Below are 22,410 nucleotides of genomic sequence, written 5' to 3' on the forward strand. Positions count from 1 at the left end.
GAATGGCTATTCTTTTCTGCTTTAACACATGTTGGCTTAGAAAACAAATTGTGTGCCCTGCTTTGGTCAAGGAGAAAAGTACTACATTATCCATGTCAGTACTGGGAAATGCATAATGTATTTTTCTGAAGAAGTTGGTTTGGCTGAGGAATTGTATTTTACATTTATCTGTAGACTTGAATCTGTTGTCCAGCAGTTTGATTGACTGATGCAGCTGCTGTTTGATATGCATCCAAATGTACTCTTTTATTTTGCACTTGTGTTATTATCCATAAATCTCTCAAGCCTTAGGTAGCAGCAGCTGCACCAGTATTTGAATGTAAAATAATGTGTCTGCACTGTAAGAATGCAAAATCTCTCACACAAAAGTAAAAAGTAAAGAGAAAGTGCAAAATTATTAGAGGGGTTTTGGCATATCTGTCGATATTTAATAATGTGTAGGCTCCTATATGTCATAAGTAATTTTTTAAAAATTATACTTGGACTGTGTGAAAATTAACTTCTTAATATCCCTGAAAGGCCCAGAAAGAAATTAATGGCTGCTGTACATTTGAATAGATAGTTTTTAGGGCTGGGAGGTCTTTCTTTCTCTTTTGAATCCCAAGTGATATTTTTAGTGTTTGCCTTGGTTTGGATATCTGGGTAGTGGGTAGGATATCTGAGAACAAACACTGGACTGGAAAGCTGGTAATGGACAGGAGGTAGGATGAAAACTACTTGGTGAGATAGCAGCTGTTTGTATCTGATTCCCTGTGCAGCTTCTGGTTGGCACAAGAAGAGGGACTGTTAACTGGGAGATTTAACAGATCTACTCAGGGCTGTGGAAGAACATTTGACCCCCAAAACTATACAGAATTTTCCTGGAATCTGTCCTGAAATTCCATATGTTCATTAAGACTGAGTGCAGATCCTGCAAATGGGACAGAGTCCAGAGTTCAACCAACCCATACAGAAATTCTGCTTTCATGAGACTTCTTTCCTATCAAACCTATCGTGGTAGCTACTTTTTGGCCATTTTCAGAGTAGGCCATCTGGAAAATAAACTTGTAACTTTCATATGGCAGGGTAACTTTCAGGCTTTTCCTAGTTTGAGCATACCAGGAAAATTAGGAGGCTGAGAAATGAGCACAGCAGAGAAAATGAGGGCTGTCAGTGTATAAATATAAGTGTTGCTGCAAAGCACTGGATATGGAATGTCCCATAAATTAGATGCTTATTGCTAATTGCCACTGACAGTACTTTTAAATTACTATACCAGTTTTCTGACTGTATTATATGAGTTTTAATCCAGCAATTTCTGATTTGACTGATTAATTTTGTGCTGCAAATATATTTAACGAAGTTCTAATTTGCTTGCAAGAAATTTATTTCATATGGGGCTGTATGACTTTCCAAGATCATTTCTGCAGTTCGTGTGTGCTGTGCTGTCCTGTCTCTGAATGAGGAAATTCCCAAGCAAATTGGAAGTTATGTAGGTCAGGTTGTGGAAGCAGTTTAGCTGCAGCAGCACAGAGCTCAGCAAAAGCCAATTAATTTGCCTGCTGTGTAAATACTGGTATGCCTGCCCCTCTCCCTAAAGAAGCAAAGCAATTTTGTCCATCTTCCACCCTCACAGGTGGAACTCTCACAGGTCCCTTTTCAACATAATTTGCATGTATTATTCACAGCCCAGTTTCTTTACAGCCTGTCTTTATTGTATTATTCTGATCTGGTTTGAGTGTGTTAGAAATCTAATGACAAAAGCACAAAGTTCAAGGTCAAGAGGGTGCTTTGGCCCATGAGAATATCTTCAAAAGTAAATAAAGAATAAATCTAGAGCATAATCAATCTGCAGAACTTTTATCGCCATAAAAGCACTTCAGGAAAAGAACTGGGTTGCTGTCTTCTGTAAACTTCTCTGTGAGTGTGTTAAATTTCCCTAATAAGCTTTTTTCATTATTGTCTAATTAACTAAAGTGTTCTGTTCTCTTATTGCCCTTATGCTCTCAAAGCTTCTTTTAGTATCCATGTTCAAGAGTTCAACATGCCCTTTAAGAAATAAGTTTGCTTGATTTTCTAGTCTTTCATGTAAGTCTCCATGCTGCATCATCTATTGAAATAAAGGCTTTGTGTCTGTTGCATATAATAATAACATTAATTTTGACCCAAGGGCTTAGCCAGAACTGAACCTTCTGTGAAATTAGCAGTTAGGAAAACAAGCTGGCAATACTTGGATATCTTTGATGCAGTTATGGTTACAAAAGAAGGAACAAATTCTTCTGTCTGAACAGAAGGAACTTGTTCACAACTGCAGCACTAAGACTGCCAGAGAGGTGCCTTTGTCATCATTTTTTCCTAGGCTCATACTCTGTCATATTGATCTCACTCTCCCCATAAGCAAAAAAACCAACCAGAATAGTTTTCTAACCCATTTGTCTGCCTTTTTTTTTATTTGCCATATATCTGAGCTAAAATATAATGCTTTACTTAATCTGGCCATTTAAAAAAACCCTATTAATGTCACCAAATCTTACAGTTGTGCTCTCAGATGGACAAAATATCTCTCATTTCTAAATATCTGTGTCACAGCTGATTGATTTCCTTAATACACTTTGCACAGCTGTGGAAAATTACCTTTTTTTTTCCTAACTCACAATTTATGCTTGTAAATGCTCTTGAAAAATCACTGAGAGCTCTGTGGAAGCTGCTATTGTAATAATTGTAACCAGTTGTATAAAATTATGCTGTCATGCTGTCTTTTCCAATTAAACTTATAACATTTTTGTATGGGATTTAAAAATCTATATAGTAAATTGGAGGGAATCGGTCCTTGACATTTCTATTAAAAGGCAAATTATATTTCTTCATGGCATAACTTGAGAAAAAAAAATGTAAGCAGTCAGCCTTTTTTTTCTAAGATGAAAATGCACTAAAATACACCATTTAACTGCAGTCCAGAACAACTTGCAAGGATTGTACCTTTCCATCACAAATAGCATCTTTCCCAGCTGCATTGAGCACTCCCTTGAAGGGAAGGACCAGCACACAGAGATGTGATGTGCTGTGTCTGCTGGTACCAGCACCTCCTGCTGCCCAGGCCTGAGTGGCTTCAGTTTTGCTTCCTAAGCATTCCAAGTGAGAATGGGGCAGTGGCTGCCAAGGCCAGGCACAAGGTGTGCTCTCCATTCTCATGTTTAACATCTCTGCTGTTCCCCCTTGAAGCAGGGTGAGGGTCGTGGCAGAGCAGAGCATCCTGACTCTGAAACTTTAGCAACCTCTTAAAATGCCACTGCTAGCATGTGTAAAAAACTGCGAAGCCACATTCCATGTGTGGGATTTTAGACAAAAATAAACAGCACAGAGAGAGAGCAGGCTGAATTCAACGGGCAGGGAAAGCAGGAATTAGCACAACCTAGGAAAAGCAGTGAATGGGGTACAAAGCTGTAGCATCCTGTAACATTAACTTAGCTGAGATGGATGCTAATTAATCTAATTCATCTTACTCATCATGGTGGAGTTTGGTTTGTATTATTATTATTATGGTTCATTTTCCCTTGTAGTCTAGATGTATTTTATTTACTAGTGTCCAGTTAAATGTGGTGCATTTTTAGTGAATGTATTTCATAGAAATAACCTGCTCTCCCCCATCCCAGTTCAGGGCATGTCCAAAGGCTGGATCTGGGAAGAATAATGTCTACTTTGCTCAAGAGAGAAACATTTATCCTCAAAATGGCAATTTCTTAAGAAAATGTTTATAAACAGTGTAAGTGTTTTGTTTTGGTTTACTTTGTTATTTTGCCCTGCAGTGTGTTTAATTTTGTTAAAAGCAGCCTAATGGGCTGTAAGAAAATGAAAATGTGCAATTGCAGAGCAGCTAATCAGGCTCCATCACAGTGACACTGACTTCAAGTCAGGCAGGCTAGGGCTGTGTGTCTTTTTTTTATGGCATTTGTCACTTCTGTCTGTCCTCAGACACTTACTAGAGATTTGTATATGACTCTAGCACTGACTGAGATTATCTTCTGAAAAGAAGGTTCATGTTGCAGACCTCAACTCATATTAATTCTTCAGCAAGCATTTCTTCAGGTACTGTGATTGTTGTCAGGCAAGTATTCACCAACTCCTGTGTAATTACTCTGCATATATTGAAACTTGCTGCAGTTGCAGACTGAACAGGAAAGAGAAGTCAGCGAGACATCAAAATTTCTATTGTAAGTTGTCCAATCATTTAAACAGCATTAGAAAAAATAACAAAAAGAAAAAAAAAGAGAGAGTAATAAAAATGTATTTGTGTTATAATGTCTGTATTTAGCACCTACACAAAAGACAGAGAAAAGCACAGCATATGACTGAATTTCTTGTGTGACTACGTGTGTACATAACCTGTAATTACCGCAACGTGATTTTTTTAAAGTTGCTTTCAGAAGTGCAATCTTAAGACCTCTGTCTTGAATTTTATATTCCTTTCTAAAGCCAAAATATTTTTATCCTAAAAATTGTTCCTCCGTGCAGATCTTGGTTATAGGAAAGAGTTAGATTTTAAACTGTTTTGATTTACTTTATCTGTAAGTTGTCACACAAATATGACAGGAACACATTTTCTCTATTACATTCCCTCTGGTTTATAATTCGAGATAAAATCTATTTAGTTGGGGAGACATTTCCTTCATAGGCAGAAGGGATTTAAGGAGAATCTCTGGCTTCATTGTGACAGTTTGGTGTGCCAGCCAGCACAGTCCTTGCTGCTCCTCTTTGCACTTTTGAGGGCAGATCTGGTGTTCTCCTCTCCCATGAGGAGTCTGACTCCAAGGCTCTAGTCATAGCTTGTTACCTCCTTGATGTTGGTAATGGGTGGAGGGTTTGGGTTTGTGTCCAGTGATTCTCTCAGCACCAGTAGGTACATGATAAATATTTTTGGCTCTTTTAAGATACTGTATTTATAGGAGTGTCGGAAGTGGTGGTGGTGGAAGCAGTGATCAGTTTTTTTAAAAAGTATTTGAATGCCATTCTTTGAGTGAAATACTGCTGATCCAGTACAGTAATTGATAGATGTGCCAATGCCTGTCAGGAAATTGCAGCTGTATGGAATCATGGCCGGGGAAATATGTCAGAGATGTCATTGGGCCTATAAATACGCCAAGTGGATAAATATAAAGGAAATATAAGAATGATTGAAGCTGAAAGATAATGTTTGTGCAAGAATGAATGGGTTTAAGTTGGTGCAGTATAAATTTAGACTGAAAACCAAAGGAAAATTTTTACATATTAGAAAAAGCAGGTTTTGTACCTTGGAGCTTGAGTTGGGTTTAAGGTCTCAGCTGGGCAGCATAATATGATCCTACAGGTGGCTCAGATGAGCTGCCTTCTGCAGTTGCTGGATCTCCAAAGAAATTTCCCCATGAGAGTACAGGCTCCAGCTGTTGGTGCCCTGTGAGCTTTCTGCTAGTGCAGCTGTTTGGCAAAAGTGGGAGTAGGCACCTCAGCAAAATGGAACAAATATAAAATATATAAAAATATATATATAAATGTGTAAAAATATCTATGAATGGAGCAAATGTAGGTGTCTGGCAGGAGCAGGAACAGCAATGTCAGGGAAGAACCAGCTGCAAGAGCACGAGGTGTTGCTAGACTGTGATAATTCACGTGTGGCTGTGCTTCCACGCAGCAACAGCTGAGTGCAAGTGTTCCTGCTGCAGCCTGGCTGAACGTGTGAATGTGGGAGTTGGGGCAGCAATCACTTGTCCCCACAATCTAGATGTTACCCCAAAGAAATAAAATTTTCAAGAGTACTTAAGAGGTGTGAGTCTAAGATGACTGGTTGCCAATTTGAAAGTGACTTCAACTTTGTTTTACAACTGTAAAGGCATTGAGATCTTTTACAAAGGTGTTTAGGCGCCTAAGTTTGTTTTTAATTATGTGTTAAGCTCTCTTTTCTGTTTTATTAAAGGGAAGAAAATCTCTAATCCTCAATGGGAAGGCATTTGGCAAATGAAAAATAGAGACAGCTGGTTTTTCAGTTTAAAATTTTCTTGAAAGTGCGCAGCTGCAGAACAAAGGAGGGGACAGCATTTTGCAATGGACAACTGTTTTCCTTTGAGGGAACAGTGTTGCTGCTGCTTGAATATCTCTGATATTACAAGCTACTGAATTCTTCACAAACATGTCTGGAGAAAAAAACTTTGTTTTTATCTGCATAGTAGGCAAAGGTAATGGTTTTAAAGTAAAGTAAGAAATTTGCTCTTTCATTGGTGCTGGAGTGTTTACTGATCCTTTATAAAGCTGCTCAGAAATGTAAATACCTGTTTCTGCAGCTGCTGCTGTTGCCACCTTAAACAGCAGCTCAGTCCCTTGTTTCACGCTGATTTCAGACCATATTTGAATTAATGGACTGAGGAAGCAATAGGATGAGATTGTTATTCTGTACAGCATTCCAGGGAAAAGGACTGCTTCTGGTAAATGTGAGTGGAGCAGCTGACTGGCAAGATCTGCAGCCAGAGTCCCACAAAATACAGATAACAGAGATCATTTGCCAGAGCCTTGCAGCTCCTTGGAAAAGTAATATTTCTCTATCTTTGAATATTCTGGAAAAGGGAGGATTTGGATCAGGAGAATCTTCTAGAGCGCCGTTTTCTGCTGTTTTCTGACCCAGCCATGTTCCAAAGCAAAAGTACCTTGGCCATCTGATTCATGAATTTGGTTAGAGTGATGCAGGGGCAATCTACCCACTGAACACCAACCTTAGGCTGCCTGCATGGCATCTCCATGCCATTGTGAGGGGACTTGTCTTTCTTCCTGATTATAACACCTTTGTATCCCTTTCACAACCCTGCCACCAGTGAAGCAGTAAAATAGATGTGTAACTAGAGAAAAAATGAGATGATAGCTGCACTTCCTGATTTTGAAACCATACACAGGCAAAATAAAATTTAAAAAAAAAAAATTATGACACTCAGTTTAGCACACTCAGTTTCCAGATCTTGCTGTGAAATCATAGTTTTCATCTCAGGTCAGCAGCAATTCTCCTTCAATGGGGTTTGGAGCAGAGACTGGAAAATTGTGCTGCTAAACTTTGGCACCGTTTTTCACCATCCTTTAGGTTAATTTTCCTGCTGATCTTATTCTCTACATGAAATTGCAGCTCTCAAGTATAAATCCCAGCAGAAGTGTGTCTTTGTCTCCTTTCCCTTCCCATATTGAGCTTTGTGAGCATATTGTAATGTGTTTCACACCTTTATGACTATTGCTTCTGTTATGATGCCATTGTAAAAAATAGGGATTTTTCATGGAGGATTCCAGCACAGCAGCCATGGTCTTGTCAATTGTGGGGTCACTTGCCAGTTTTGCCTCAATTTAGCAGGGTAAGTTGGCAGATAAAATGCAAGTCCATTTAGTCCACCTTAGTGTCAATGTAACTGTATTCCTAAATTAATGAATTCACAATGCAGTTTCATCTAAGGAAAATAAAATAAAAATGTCCATAGGTAGCAGGATTTCTTGTTTTCCTTCTGAAATGCTGATATATTATTTATTTCTCTTGTAATTTGAAAGCATTTTCTTCTTTTTGGGTCCCTTACACCTTTGGTTTTCTGACTTCTTAAGAAGATAAGATCTTTCAATACAGCATCCTGTGCTTCTGCTAGAAATAGCTTGTAGTGTTTCCTAGAGATTTTATTGGAATTTACATGTGAGATGCAATAATTCTTATTTTGTGACCTTATACATGTGTTATTTCTCAGAGTCTGACATTTTAAGGGGGAAATCCTATTTCATGTGGGTAGCACGTTATCCAAAGACTTTACAAGCTGAAGTTGGTGTAGTGTTCACTCATTTTTCCTCTTGGACAGACCTTGGTTCAAAATTCATTTACCTCTCCTGAAAAAGTGATTTCCATACCCCTGGCTCTACTGATGATAAGGAAAAATGAAAAAACAAACCCAGATGTTTTCTATATTTGTATTTACTTGGTGGCAATATAAATGCTTTGGGCAGCACAGGGACAGAAGCTGATGTGTTTTAGCCGTGCCTGGGGATCTCCCTGCCCTCTGAGGTGTGTGTGCACTGTGCTTGCCCTGCTCTGGGCTTGTGGTTGCCCTGGGTCAGTTCTCACAGAGCACTTGGTGCCTGCTCTGCTGCCTCACACTCTCGTTTGCAGAGCTTGAGAGTTGCCCAAAGTGTGAAGGAAGGTGCAGAGATGGTGCCAGGCATGGAAAAGGAGAGCTCTTCTTTCCACATTGATGGTTTGTAACAATTGAATAGCCCTAATTGGAGTTAAAAGATGTGACTTCAGCTCACAGCTTTGTTCTGAGCAAAGTCCTACTGATTTGAAACAAACCATAAAAAAAAACCCAAAAAAAACCCCCAAAAAACCCTAAATCTAAGCAGGTTATAACATTATTTTATTTTATTTACATTTTCTAGATTGTCCTACAAAACTGATTTGCTTGCTGACACATCTAGTTTGTTGTAGTGGAAAAGAACACAGACCTTCCTTTTGCCCTGCTTTTGTTTGTCAAAATAATTTATGCCCTAGTAGTAAGGTCTTATAAGGGAAACATGTATTCCTCAATACTTTTGATTCAGAGTAAGGTAAAGTGTCTCAAACCTGGAAGGGAAAAGATCTTTGATGGGGGAATGTTCTCTGAGATTTATTGGGAAATATTAAATTCTTTGAGGCACCTTAAAGTTTGTGGAAAGGAGATGAAACAAGAAGAAAGAAAACAAGTGCACTTTGATCATCTGAAGGTCAGGTTTTACTGAGGCATCTAATGGGAGACAGGCCATAGCAGCTCTTTTAGTCTTCTGTGAAGTCCTAAGTTGCACGTTCATCTAAGCCACTTTGCCTAGATTTAAATAGTAGTTTGTGTTTATGAAGGTGGCAGAATTAATTTTCCCCCCTTTTGCTCCTTTTTTGCCCCATGCTGGTCTGTGTGGGTGCTGCAGTAGTGGTGAGCTGACCTGGGGGTCACTGCCAGTGCTGCAGGCACCAGCACAAGGCACCATCCTGGTGGTTCTGGCTTGCATCTGATCTGTGCACAGGCAATTCATTTGTTTGACTGGCTCTGAGAGAGCAGTTACACTCCATGAGTTTAATATTTCTGTCTATGGGGCCCTTTGGCACCATTCTCACATTGTATTCCTAACAATTAATTGCAGTGCATCCCCATATACAAATGAGGGCAAACAGCAGCTTTCATTTTGCTGCTCACTGTAGGTGATTCTGGGTTCTGTGCACATCATACACTTTTGTTCCAATATGCTATTTTTTATTGCTGGTGATAGCTGCTAATGATTCTTTTTATCACAGCCCTGTCTGCTTTAAATCTCATGGATGAGTCATATTGTTCATGCCCAACATTAACAATTTCAGACCACCTTTGTTATGGGTACTTATAGTAGTTAATGTTCTAATGCAGTCATGGTAGTAAAGGATTTGAACCCTTAACAGTGTTCAAACAGATAAGCAGTTAAGTAATTTTCCCATTGTTTCCTCCATATCTGAAGTCATAAATTCATGGCTTGCATCTTAAATTACACAAGATGCTCAGACTCTGAGGAAAATAATTTCTTGCCATTCATTTTTGCTGTTACTTGGTTGTTTACATTATTAGCTGATGACTTCTAAGCAGAATATATTTCCATAAGCAAGGCAGGATAGGCATGGCAAAAAGCCATGATTGCATTTGCATGACTGCATGGTATGGGACATTATTTATTGTACTGTCTGTGGGGTCGTAAACACACATTGGTCTGATGCTGTCAGCATATGTGTGCCAACACCCATGGTCAAATAGAATTGGCACCATTTACAGCTCCAGGTAAGAGAGACATTTCCCTGGTGCCTTGATACCTCAGCTCTGTAGCTTTCACATCTCAAAAAATCTCAGTATCTCACTTGAAAAGTCTGGCATTTCTGACACAGTGCTCTGTGCACCGCAGAGCTTTGTCCAAGTCACAGTGCTTCCCCATCAGGCCTGCCTTGGTATTGATTAGCTTGAACAAATCATCCTCAGATGTCAAGAAAACATTATAGCTTAGAGGAAAACAGAGCTCTTCTGTTCCCATCTTCTGATGGGGGTTTGATGTCATAAACAAGCTGACAATTGCCAGTGTATTTCGATTAGGACTGCTCATACAGTGCACCAACCTCAAAGGACTGAGTTTGGCAAAGGCACCTGGTAGGTGACTTGAGAGAGCACTCAAATTTGAGTACTGAAGCAGTCTGTCCTTCAAGGAGCCTTTTTATGAATCTGAAAACACTCTATGGCAAAATATTCACCTGACGTGTCTGTGTTTACTCACCAGCTTTAAATAAAATATTTCCATGGAATCACAAAGTGTCTTGATTGAAATTTTTCAGTTAGCAAAAAGAAACCAAAAAAAGGTAGTTTCTCTAGCACTTATACATACCTGAAGTTTTGTCTCTATACAATTTAACACCACATAGAGCATCAATGCAGAGCCAGCTGTGCTGTGTGTGTGCATGGCTTGCACACTGTGATGACAAGCAAATGTGCAGCAGCTTTTCAAAAGAACCCACAATGCTATAGTTGAGTTACAAAATTATTAGAGGGGCTTAGCATTGAAAAAAGGAGAGATGTGCCTAGGTCAGTTCCCTGCTATACATTTTGTAGGCATGGGAGAATTGCACAGTAATGGGAGTATTTTTGTGCACTGTCATTCTGTATTTCCTCCCTGGAATCATAAGAGATGTTGGCAAAAGGCTGTGTTTTCTGATAAAGTTCACTACAATAGTCTTTGAAGCTTTCAAGTATGTATCCGTGTGAAATTAAAAGAAATAACAAATAGAAGTGGTTCTGCTCTTCTTCCTAACCAAATAGGGCAGATCTACATAGCTGAGAACAGCCTCTTTCAAATCAAACCCTTTTAAGCACCCCACACTTGTGGGTTGCTTATCTGCAGCTGGATCTGAGGCACAAAGGCACTTGCATGCCTGGTTTCCTAGAGAAAGGACTCAGTAAATTTGGAAGAGCATTGGTGGTTTTGGTGTTGAACTTGTGATGGTTCAGGAGGGTGGGTTAAGAGACTCCTGACATGCAGAAGTACTTCCCCATAAGACAGTAAATTTGATAAAAAATTAATAAAATTATGTTGAAAACTTTATGCTCTTGTATTGTCTTCTGAGCCTGTAGCACAGAACTGCTGGAAATGAGGCTCAGTAATGCAGCAGCTTAGACCATGTGTGAAAAAAATGTGCAGAGTAATTGGAGTAAGCTTAAGTAATTCTCTTTCCTCATCCTAAGTTATTTGAAATGAGGCAACATAAGAAACTGTTCAGCAAATATAGTTGTTAGTGTCAAAATTGGATTCCTAAAGAAAAGTAGCTTCCCAAATCAACACACACAAAAACCAGCATCTTTCTAAAAGGTCTGAGTCCTACATCTCTGAGTCTCTCTGCTGCAAATCTCAGACCAGCTATCTAGGCAACAAAGTGTGGATATCAATAAATATGTCAACTTTCTTGTCATTGGAGATGTTCAGTGCACAGCTTCTAAAACCTTCAGTTAATATTGTAAAATCTTGGTGTAAGTACCTGCACTCTGCTTCTGCCCGTTTGTTTTTTGACTGCAGTGGAACTAAATTACTTGAAACATTAGGGAATAGGGCTGTGGATTTTGGTTGTTTGTTTTTTTTTTTTCACAAAATTAGGTACATTCCTTATCCTGAAGTTGAAGAAAGTAATTAGTTTTAAGAAATTGACAAAAACCTACAGAATTTTCTATGCCTTTAGAGAGCAGTAAACAGGATTGCATCTGAAACATTTTCTTGTAGTAGGCAAGTGAAGGACAGCTTAATGATCTGTGGAAGGAATAAAGTAACATTTAGCGTGAAAAATGTTTATTAAATGTCATATGCTCATAAGATGAGGGAGCTATTAGCAATCCATTTAATGTTTCTGTGAGGCTGGTTATATTTTGCAGACCCATATTACCAAAAACCCATTTGGAAATAATAGTGTGAAAATCCCTATAGTCATTTCTAAGAAACTCATAGGCTTATCCCACTTTAACAGACATTTTGTGTCAGTTATTTAACCAGAACAGGGTTTTTTCACCTACAGAATACTACAGTCAAGTGAAATATTTTACACCTATGACAAGATAAATAATCCAATTCATACACATGGTTCCAAAAACTTTCCAGATCACATGTTCTGGAAGTAATGAATGTGCTTTTGGGGTTTTGACCATAGATATGATTCCACTTCCCTCTCTTATTTAGCTTTATGAGACTTTTTTGCCACATAGCTGGGAAAGGACTGGTTTTGCCAGTGTAGAGGTTGGCATTTCCAAGGGACTCTGCACCACCAATCATGCCAACTGCTACTGAAATTCAGTGGAAGTGCTTAATGACTGAGAACATCTAAGCCCATGGATAAATGCATTTAAACCCATTTTCAGCATTCCTGCAGATAAAGGCAGGTCCATCTGCAGAAGCAGCATGATGCCTCTGTGCAGACCTGGAGCAGGATTTCAGGCAGGACAAGTCTGGGCTCTGCAGGAACCCTTGTGTTAATGAAATGACACGGATGGATAGAAGAATATATTTCTCCATAGCCCAGTTCTCCCAGTGGTTCCTCAGTTGTGACAGTGCTGCAATCACCTGCCATGCAGTTGAGACTGTGGGAAAAATGTGCAGTCTTTGTCATATCTGCTGTGGAAGCCCAGGCAAAGAATTCAGAGTTGTATAAGTAGGTCACATAGCTACATCAGTGTTCTGTTTTTGTGTGGTCCTTAGCACAATCAGAAAACCTGGTATGTGGGGTTGGTCTTTTAGATGGGAATGTCAAGTGGATGTGGTGTGTGGAGCCATGAAAGGCAGGGGTGTGAAAGAAACTTTACAGGAGATATGAGAAGCTTTGGTAACATAAAAACAAAATTACAGTTTTTGCAATTACAGTGCTAACATGGGTTTGCTGATCTGTCAAAACTGCATAATATCAGAGAAACCTTGATTTTTCTGGGAACATTTATCAGACTCATTGGTTATAGTAGCTTATGCTGATGTCAGTAATCAAGTAACCAGACTGTAATGTGCAATGTTTACTGCGGGCCCGCCGTGCCGGGGGAGGCTGATCTGACTGTGATCACACAGGTTTATCATTTCCCACATATATTTAGAGCAAACCTCATAAATAATCTTGTCACCATCAGCTATGAGGTCTATCAGGCAGCTTCATTTACATTTGACACTTTTCATAGAAACAGGATTGCATTTTTAGCAAATACAGTAAGAAAGCATCTCCCAGTTGTCTGAGTGGAGACAAAGTGTTTGCTGTGGACATCCTGTTTACTTGCTGGTACTCTGGGATGAATTAAAGTTCTTGTATGTGTTGAACACTTGTGTTGATTTATGAATGCTGAGAAAATCAGTAAAAATATGTCTCAATATAGCAGCAGCATTTAATATCTACCTGCTTCCTCATCTCATTGCTGAAAAAAAAATGGGTTATTCAGGGAGAAATAAAACTGCTGCATTTGTCTGACACCTGATGATAAACATTTTGGCCTGAATCTGATAAAACTCTTAAAGACATTCTGCAGATGCTTAATAAGCTTAAAAATATAATATCAGTAGGCTACTCACTGATTTGAAATTAGACATGTTTATTTCTTCTGCTGAATTTATAGCTATAGTAGTAAAAATTAATCATTACTGATTTACAGTATTGTGAATATCAGTACAGATTGCTTATGTTGCTTGGTGAGACTAAATCCTTTCCATTAATATCCAACATAGTTCCTCCAAGAGAAGTAGCTTATTTTATTAGCTACAGAGGTAATTTAAGATCTTAGAAATTAATTGAAAAGAGACAAGCTTAATCCTCTGAGTCTGCATGCTGCAGGTGAGGTAAACAGTTGGAGTTTCCAAGTTATCTTGAACCTGAACGTGGGAGCATTGCTATTATTTATTTGCAGAAGCTTGAAACCGTCTTTCCACTTCTGCAGTGAAAATCCCAGCCACAGTCTTTAGTCATTCACAGGAAAAGAAAATCAATAGTTTATTCCATTATTCAGCACTGTGTATAATTTGTATAACAAGAGGTTTTGATGGATGTTTTTCAAGTTTTCCTTGGTTATGGAATTGATAGTGGGTGAGGGGATCCTATGGACCCCTCCTAGGCTATGTTATAAATCTTTCCACAGCCACACAAATGCAGCAAGCCTAGGGGTTTTTTCCCTCCTTTGCATTTTTTTTTCTTTACAAATAAATGGATAAAGCAATTAACCTTTACATTCTGTCCTAAGTATTTACTTCGGTACATTGAGGACTTCAAGGACTTACCTGCATCTATGCAAATTTGGAGTGTAAATGTTCTTTTGTTGTTTACACAGAATCTAGCAGATTGTCAAATTCCTTCTATAGATTTATTGCCTTCTTTCTAAGTTATCATTTCTTCAACTGTGCTTTATAATTTCATCAAAAACAGACCAAGTATCTTGTAAGGGATGTATGGATGTATGGTTTTCATTATTGTGTCTAGACATAGATGGAGCAAATTACCAAAATATTCTGTATACTTAGTATTACCCCAATTAGCGTGTGGTGAATAGCCTACCTGTTGCCAGGGAAATTTTTAATCTGGAAAAATTTTAGTAGTCCTGTTTATCAGAGAGGGTAAAAGGAAGGTCCAGGTATCAGCTGATTCAAGATCATTCTCAGGATTTAGTTTGACCCATTTTTAAATGTCTCAGAGAGGGAAGTTTCTCTCATGTGTTTCAGTGAGGATATTTTAAAAATCAGTAGTTGAATTAATATGATTTTATGACTCTGATTCCTCTGAACAGCTTCAATCAGTTTTCCTACCCCACCAAACATTTTGAAGAGTACTTTTGTGTAAATTAATTACAGGAACTAATTATTAGAATTTCTCTGAAGCAAACAGCAAAATCAAATGTTGTGCTCTTTAATAACTGAGATTTTAAAATACATCATTACATGCTGTTGCTTTTTCTTTTTGATATTAAAAAAAAGCCCAATGAAACAACTAAACTCTGAAAGCATTGGTCAGTTTGCCCATGGGGAGAGAATATAGAGGCAATGAACCCTTCCTACTGAATAGACAAATCCCTTGTGCCATTATCTGTGTGCTCACACAAAAAATGAAGCACCAAAAATAATATGCTTCAAAGAAACCCTGTATTTCATGTATATATATATATATATGTGTGTGTGTGTGTGTGTGTAGCAGTAACTGATTATGGTTTTTGCTTCATTAGATATACAAATAGGCTGATAACCATGTGCTGCCAAACATCATAAAGCACAATGGATAAGAGAACAGCAGTTTATCTTTAGGCAGTGTCCTAATCTAGCTGCTTTATGAATGGAAGGATTTTACTTTATTTCAGACCAAGTTTTATTGGCTTAATATTAAAAGTAGAATTTAGTCCTGTTCCTTCCAGACAGATAATCTGTTCAGAGTACTTGAGCTGTCCCAAGGTAGCTCCCAGCATTACTATCATGTTGCATTTTGTGGTCAAGACAATAATCTACCAAGGACAATTTAACAACTCTTATGAGTTTATTTGAAGCGATAAATTTCATTTGCAGAGGAAAATACTTGGCTGTTGCTCTGATTTCTTAAAGCTGTTTTTATGCCAAAGTCAGCTTGTCCTTAGAAAAGGTTAAAATGTCTGTAGAGGTTTATAATGGGTACTCTCATGTCCGTGATTTTTCAGTTAGATTTACATGTTGAGTTTATATTTCTGTTCATAGTGTTAATATGACTAAGAAAACAGCTGCAGCAAACCACAATCCAGACACAAGGCAGCGTGTTGTTTTGTGGAGCACTAATAAATTAATCCATTAGTGACTGCAAATTTATTTTCTCTTGTCCTTGTTATCAAGTATTCACAGGTGTGTTTGTATTTAGCCAGTCTAAATTAAAAGGGCTTTAATACTAGCAACACATTACCATAGTGCCAGGACCACAAGGCACAGTATTTTTCCCACATCAACATGAAAATGGAGAAATACTGATAAAATAAACAATAAAAGTGAATAATCTTCCTATCGGAGAAATATATTAGTTTCTAAGAACATAGCAATATCACAAAGAAAGAAGAAACCACAATAACAAAAGTAAAATACAGTCACATTATTTGGTTAATGACCCCATCTTGTGGAGCAGCCCCCACGCTTCAGCACGTTTATAGCTCTCATATGCATTTTTTTTCCTACCAGAGTCCATTTCTTGACAGTGAATTACTTGGTGTTGCACTTGCTGTGTCCAGGGAAGTGCTCTGCAGGCAGTTCATCATCCCTGCACCAGGGCTGTACAGCAATAGAACAGCTCTTTGTCACACCATGAATTGCCGGGGTCAATACTTCACATTTTAGTGTTTGGTTCAGTCTCAGGTCAGCACCACAGCTCTCATCCCCCACCAGCCCTGCTGGTTATCTCCTGCTGCTGTGTGTCTCTCACATGGACCTGCTGGGAGAGTTTCTTGCTGCTGTTAAGAGGGGACAAAGCTGTCTCCAAAGCTGGAGCTTGCAGAGTTGCTGATTTGCACCACAGCAGGGCCAGTGAGAGCATGCACTGGGCTGGTGCCTGGTCACCGAGGGGCAGTGATGCTCATAACCAGTGACAGTGTGTGCTGATCTGCCAGGTCCTTACCATTTCCTTGCCTTCTCTTCCCAAAGAGCTGCTCACTGAGCTTGTTGAACTACTGCTTGATTGGCAGCTTGGATATTTTATTGTAAAGGTTTATCCCACTGGACATCCTTTTATTGTAATCTGGGGAAATCAGCTTTGTCAGCAATATATATTTTGCTGGTTGCTGAAGTTGTATGCACATGAGATATTAAAAATAAATCACCTGACATGTTTCCACACTTTCCAGCTGAACATGTTTCCCAGGAAGGCTACATATATCCTTGATTCTCACCTAAGTATAAGCCACTCAAATATGAACTGAAATGCCTTTTTTCATCTTTTTAAAGGAAAAGTATTTTTTGTATCTATTTTTTGAGGAAGTGGTTTTTAACCATGTTGGTGAACTCAAAGGGAGAATTGTAGGTTGCAAATGGAAAACAAGTAGAGAAGGTGTATAGCCAAGTTAGGAAAGAAGAAATATTTTTTCAGCTGTTCTACGTAGACTTAAGAAGATGATACTGTATGATCTTCCTCCATGTGTCAATATCTTTAGTTCCTTGGAGACCAGATTATGGTGCTTTGATTTCTGCTATCTGTTTTTAAAGTAAGGAATTTTCAACTGCATTTTGATCTGATTTACAGAAGGAATCAAAGGTGTGAATTGCATATAGATAAGGTTTGCATATTTCACAGGTACAGAAAATTAGGCGGGGAAAAAAGCTACAAATCTCAGTAAATATAATATGTTTGATGCACTTCTGATATATCTCATGCTTTTATAAAAATTACATTCTCATTAAAATTTCAAGTCCTGTCAAATGTACTAGGGATGTTTGTACATGATATTTGTATGTGAGTGCAAGAATACAGATCATTATGTGGAATACATCTGTGTATGGTTTTGAGTTATGTATTTTCAAAAGGAAAGATTCGTTTGTCACTAAACTTCCATAATGTGCCTTCCCTAACACCATGCTAACAAGGTATTTATGCCATATACCATCATCTTGTGTTCTTTGCTTTTGAAGTGCATGAAAATAAAATGTGGACTTTATCAGCTGTTCCATAGATTTGTATGCTAAGTGAACTGAGCAAGCTGATGCTCGGTGCCTTCTCCTGGGTGGATTGAAAGGGTGCAAAAGGTGAAGAATTTCCAGTATTTTCAACAGAAACCCAAATATTCCATGATCTCGTCACAGGTCCCAGAGTTGGCAATAAAATGGAGTGTTTAAACTAACTCTTGGGTTATGTTGGAAAATCATTTAGCTTTGCTATGTAGTTCTTAGAGGACTCTAATTCATTATGTAAAAAAAGAGCCTTGAAATGTTTAGAAGTCCATGTGATAATTCAGTCAATATTCTAAAAATGTTAAGGTTTTTGCTTCGCTTTGGGATGTCTTGAAATGATTGCATCCTGTCTGTGTGATGGCCAAGTTGGGAATGTGGCTTCCCTTTCCTGCTGTTGGATTTTGTTGTGCAGCAGAGAGCAGGTAGGAGTCATGTTGGGTGCAAGTGTGGCTGCTGTGCTGAGGTGAGAGCTGCCAAACTCAGTGAAAGCCTTCCATTCATCTCTTCAGTTTTTGGTCCCTGTCAGAGAAAATGAAAGAGAGAACCTTGTCTAACTAAGGACAGTGGTGAGCAGGTTGAGAGAGGAGTTTCAGGAGGATGGGAAAATGAAATCCCTTTAGGTAGCTGCCTTGAACATAAAGTCAAATATAAAAGCATTCATTTCCTACCCCAAATGCACATCTCTTTGTGTGACAGCTGAGTGCCCTAAATTCCACCTTAGGATTGCCTTTGTGGGTCAGAGTTGTGCCTTTGTTTTGGACCTGTACCCACACAGTGGGCCCTGACCCCACACTGTTCTGCAGCACTGCCATATCAAGATTTGTGTTTTATTGTATTTTATAAAATTTGTATTTTACTCTGTTTCTAATATTTCTGTTTCTTTTCTCGTTTTCTTTTACATGCTTTCGTGAGTATAGCAGACCATTTAGGAATTGAATTCATGGGTAAGTTTTACCTTCTCTTCCTTTCAATTGCTCAGATTTATCTTGTTTCCTTAGTCCAAAGAACATGGAAGTTAATGGGAAGACTCCCGTGACCTCCACCACTGGGTTTTGGATTGGGTTCCTTTTATACTTGCCAATTGTATTTGAAATTATATGAAGGTTTAATTTTTTCTCTTGTCCACTTCTATGGTTCTTAAAACCTACATAATGATGTTTTAGTATTTCATCAGTATTTAATGAAACATAACATAAAGGTTATGTGACCATATAATCTTGAGGAACAGTATTTGATATGTGATTTTAGGGTAGAGTTACTAACTTTTTCATGTAGAGGAAAGTAAATTTTAAATCAGATTTTTTTTTCATTTGCTAAGAATTTGTTGGTAATTGCAATATTAATAAGATTTAATAAGAAACATCTTATTAAAGACAACTCAAATCAGAGAAATACTTTTAAGAAAAGAGTCAAGATCCATCATTCTGTGAAAAAAGGTTAAATTGGTTAGAAAAAAGCTAAAAATAGAGTGACTAACATACAATAATACAAAAATTTTGGAAAGGAAGATAACATTCTGTTGGCTCAGCTGCAGCTCTGTGATGTGTTCATAGCCTCATGGAATGACAGGCTTAACAGATCACCTCTCAGCTGGTGATCTTCAGACTTGAGGAAGCTGAGATCCATCTTTAACAGAGTTAGTGGTCCTTTGTGTAAGAACAGCTTGCATAAACCATTAAATATGAATGAAAACACTGTAATAAAAAGCATGCAATTTCCTATTGAAGTCACAAAATACTTACTTTTAATATGCTCTTTCCCTATGCTAAGTGTTACTTGATTTTTTTGGATTTTTATAATTAGGAGCCTTATAAGCTATCAATTTTTAAGTTCCAGCATGGGGATTTTGTTGACCACTTAAGTATAAATTGTCAAGAACCCCATAAGGTGATGAATATTAGCTGCATGGCTGCAGGAGCAAGAGGAGAGCCAGCAGGCTCAGGGATTTTGTCCTACTGCTTTTGGGTTTGTGCCAATCCTAGCATTGTTCTCTCTAGGGAACTGGTTCATGAGGCCCAGAAGTTTTGTGTTTCACTTCACTTTATGTGAGGCTTGTGAAGTGCCAGTGGAATCAATGCAAGTGTCTTCAAAGACTTATTGGACAAGCACAGCTGGGGAATGGTCACTTGAAAAGCTCTGCATATATCCTGCTTTTCCTGCTTAGCTTAAATTGTGAGCAGCACTCTTGAGGCATACAAGTTGAAGGACAAGCATATATGTAAAAGAGGATAAGGAGTATAGGTATATGGGATGCTTTGTGAGTGAACCTTTCTGTAAGAAGCAGGAAAGTGTAACCCAAGAAGCAAAGCTGAATTGTTTTAATTTTATTTTGAGACTTTCAGTTTCCTTTCTTTTTTTTAAGACATCTCTTTAAGGCATGAACTAAAGCCAATCCCTGAAATCTTGGCTCACAGCAGTCCTCTCATATGAGTAGCTTTCAGATTTTTTTATTTAATATTGGAGCAGATCCTGATGGCATAAAAATTAATGAAATCTTGAGTCTCAAGCCTGAAAATATTATGACAGCAGCCTAAAATGATGCTTGGAGTTGTTTTCTCTGGGCTAGAAAAAAGCAAGTTCTGGAATCATATGCAGAAGTGAAATGCTTGTGCTTCTTAAATCCTCTTCTGGTCTTCATGAAGATTTACTTAGGAAATGAAAGCATGCATGGAATCATTGCTGTACCTGTAACCAATCCACAGCCTGTGCACAGAGAGTTCAGGTGACAGTATGCTCATCAAATTAGGGACACTCCTGTAAAGCCTCTAGGATGAGCATACTTCTGGACTGTAGAAAGTAATGACAATCAGTGCAAAAAGTGTTTTCTAGCTAGGAAAAACAACAATGTAGAGATAGTGCTGAACTTGCTTTGTTTGTATGTAATCCAGAGAACGCTCCTGTTTTTGTTGCATTTGTGGGCTCACTTGCCTTGGAAATTCCATTTTCATCATCATCTTCCAGAAATTATGTTTGCAAACCATGTAAGCCATTTGAGTTGGATTGCCAGGGCCAGCTGAATTCCTTCCATGGTAGACAAAGCTGAAACCTCATGTCAGTGGGAGCATCTGTCTGTAGAGGTGTCCAGGGGGACAGATGAAATGTGCACTGAAACTACACACCTGCTTTGTACGTTTGCCAAGGAAGGTAGATAAGTGTAGTCATTTCTTCTTTTTTTTCTTTTTTTTTTTTTTTTTGCTAGACTCTCAAGGATCAGTGAAGTGTATATACATAGCCAGTCCTTTTACTGTCCTGTTAGGGAGCTGTGGTCCATGAATTAATGTTTATATCCTATTGTGAACCAGTTGCAACTGTTTTCCCCCACAAGCTCCTGTGGCAGCCCATTCCAGTGCTCAATAGAGGCAGTGTCTGTTGCTTTTCCATTGCCTGTTGAAATCTCTTTCCTGATGGACCCTTCTCTCACAAACAGAGTTTTGGGAACAAGAATTATGCATTCAGTTTGTGTACCACACTGAATTTTGTGTTAACCTTGCTCATGGTCTCACATCCCCTTTCTTGTCTGGGTCTTGTCAGGTTTGTGTTCCATAGACTATTCTATATGGTGCATTCCAAAACTTGAATACCTGTTACTTTAATATTGCTGCTGATACTGATTTACACTGTCTGTTTCTTTGTATGGATAGCAGAGACAAAGGCAAGCATATTGATGTGGAAAAATAGTTTTAAAATGTTGCAAATGTAGCAATTAATGTATGGTTCTGATGTACTGATGTGCAGCACCACCTGAATTAAATGAAAGCCAAGTATGTGGTCAAGGGACATTATGGCCTTAAAATTGTGGATTGAAGTATTGTCATCAGTGGTCCAGCTTTATGAAACTTCTGGTGATAAAGAAATGGTTTATACTTTCTAGTACATCAAATCAAAAAAAAAAATCTTGTGTCTGATTGTCACTTGATTCAATATCCATCTCTGATGCACTCTCCTGGACAGGCTTTGGGCAAGGTCGTTTAATCTGTCTGTGCTTCAGATTCTCAGTTGCAGTAAGTTTTTTCAGGCTTTCTGAATTTAGATTCCTCAGCTCTCAGGAGGCTATCTTTCAGTTCCACAGAAAATATTTCTTTCTTGTGAGAGGGTGCAGACTTGGCTGTGTCCTTTCCCCTCCTGGTACGGGAGCAGAGCGGTGTGAGGAGAGCACCAAGCAGCTCACCTGCTCTGCTTTGGTGCCCTGTGTCTCACCAAGGAGGATACATGCAATTTTATTCACATTTCCAACACAAAAGTAAGGAGAAGTTTGTCACCATGGTCCTACAAACTGGAAACATGAGCAGCATTAGGAATTCTGTGTCAATGGGAGGCGGGCTGGTGGTTGGTAATGCATATGCAAGCAAGAGATTGTTAAAAAAAAAACAAAACAAAAGCAGCTGTTATACTTTTATACAATGAAAAAACTGAGTGATGTATCATTAGCATTCGAGAGCATGGAGTTACAAGTATCTACAGCTTATAATAATTTTTTACCCAAGTGGTTAACTGCACTTCAGGGCTGAATGGTTTACCTTTCTGGTGAAAATTTAGTTGATGAGGGAAAATATCTGTGATAGCAAACATGGTCACTTTGGAGCAACAGGGAGCAGCTGAAAGCTGTTGTGGAACATGCACTGGCCTGGTGCATGTTCTCCCAGCTGCAGAGTGAAATTGTTGCCTGAGAGTCATCTGTGGATGTTCTGAACTGCAAGCCAGTGCCTGAGACAAGGAGTTGCCTTTTCAGCTCATTTCTTACACTGA

At 38.5% G+C, this 22,410-nt stretch overlaps 1 protein-coding gene across 3 annotated transcripts in view; it reads left to right on the forward strand.

Moving 5' to 3' along the window:
- NRG3 (neuregulin 3) overlaps positions 1–22,410 on the forward strand; it is a 394,400-nt gene that overhangs the window by 302,333 nt on the left and 69,657 nt on the right. For all 3 annotated transcript variants that reach the window (XM_054515517.1, XM_036385191.2, XM_036385192.2), the window contains exon 4: positions 18,582–18,608. In XM_054515517.1, coding sequence (XP_054371492.1) covers positions 18,582–18,608 — 27 coding nt within the window. The remainder of the gene's footprint in view (positions 1–18,581; positions 18,609–22,410) is intronic.

The sequence above is a fragment of the Molothrus ater genome, chromosome 8 (genome assembly GCF_012460135.2).
Source record: "Molothrus ater isolate BHLD 08-10-18 breed brown headed cowbird chromosome 8, BPBGC_Mater_1.1, whole genome shotgun sequence".
NCBI lineage: Eukaryota > Metazoa > Chordata > Aves > Passeriformes > Icteridae > Molothrus > Molothrus ater.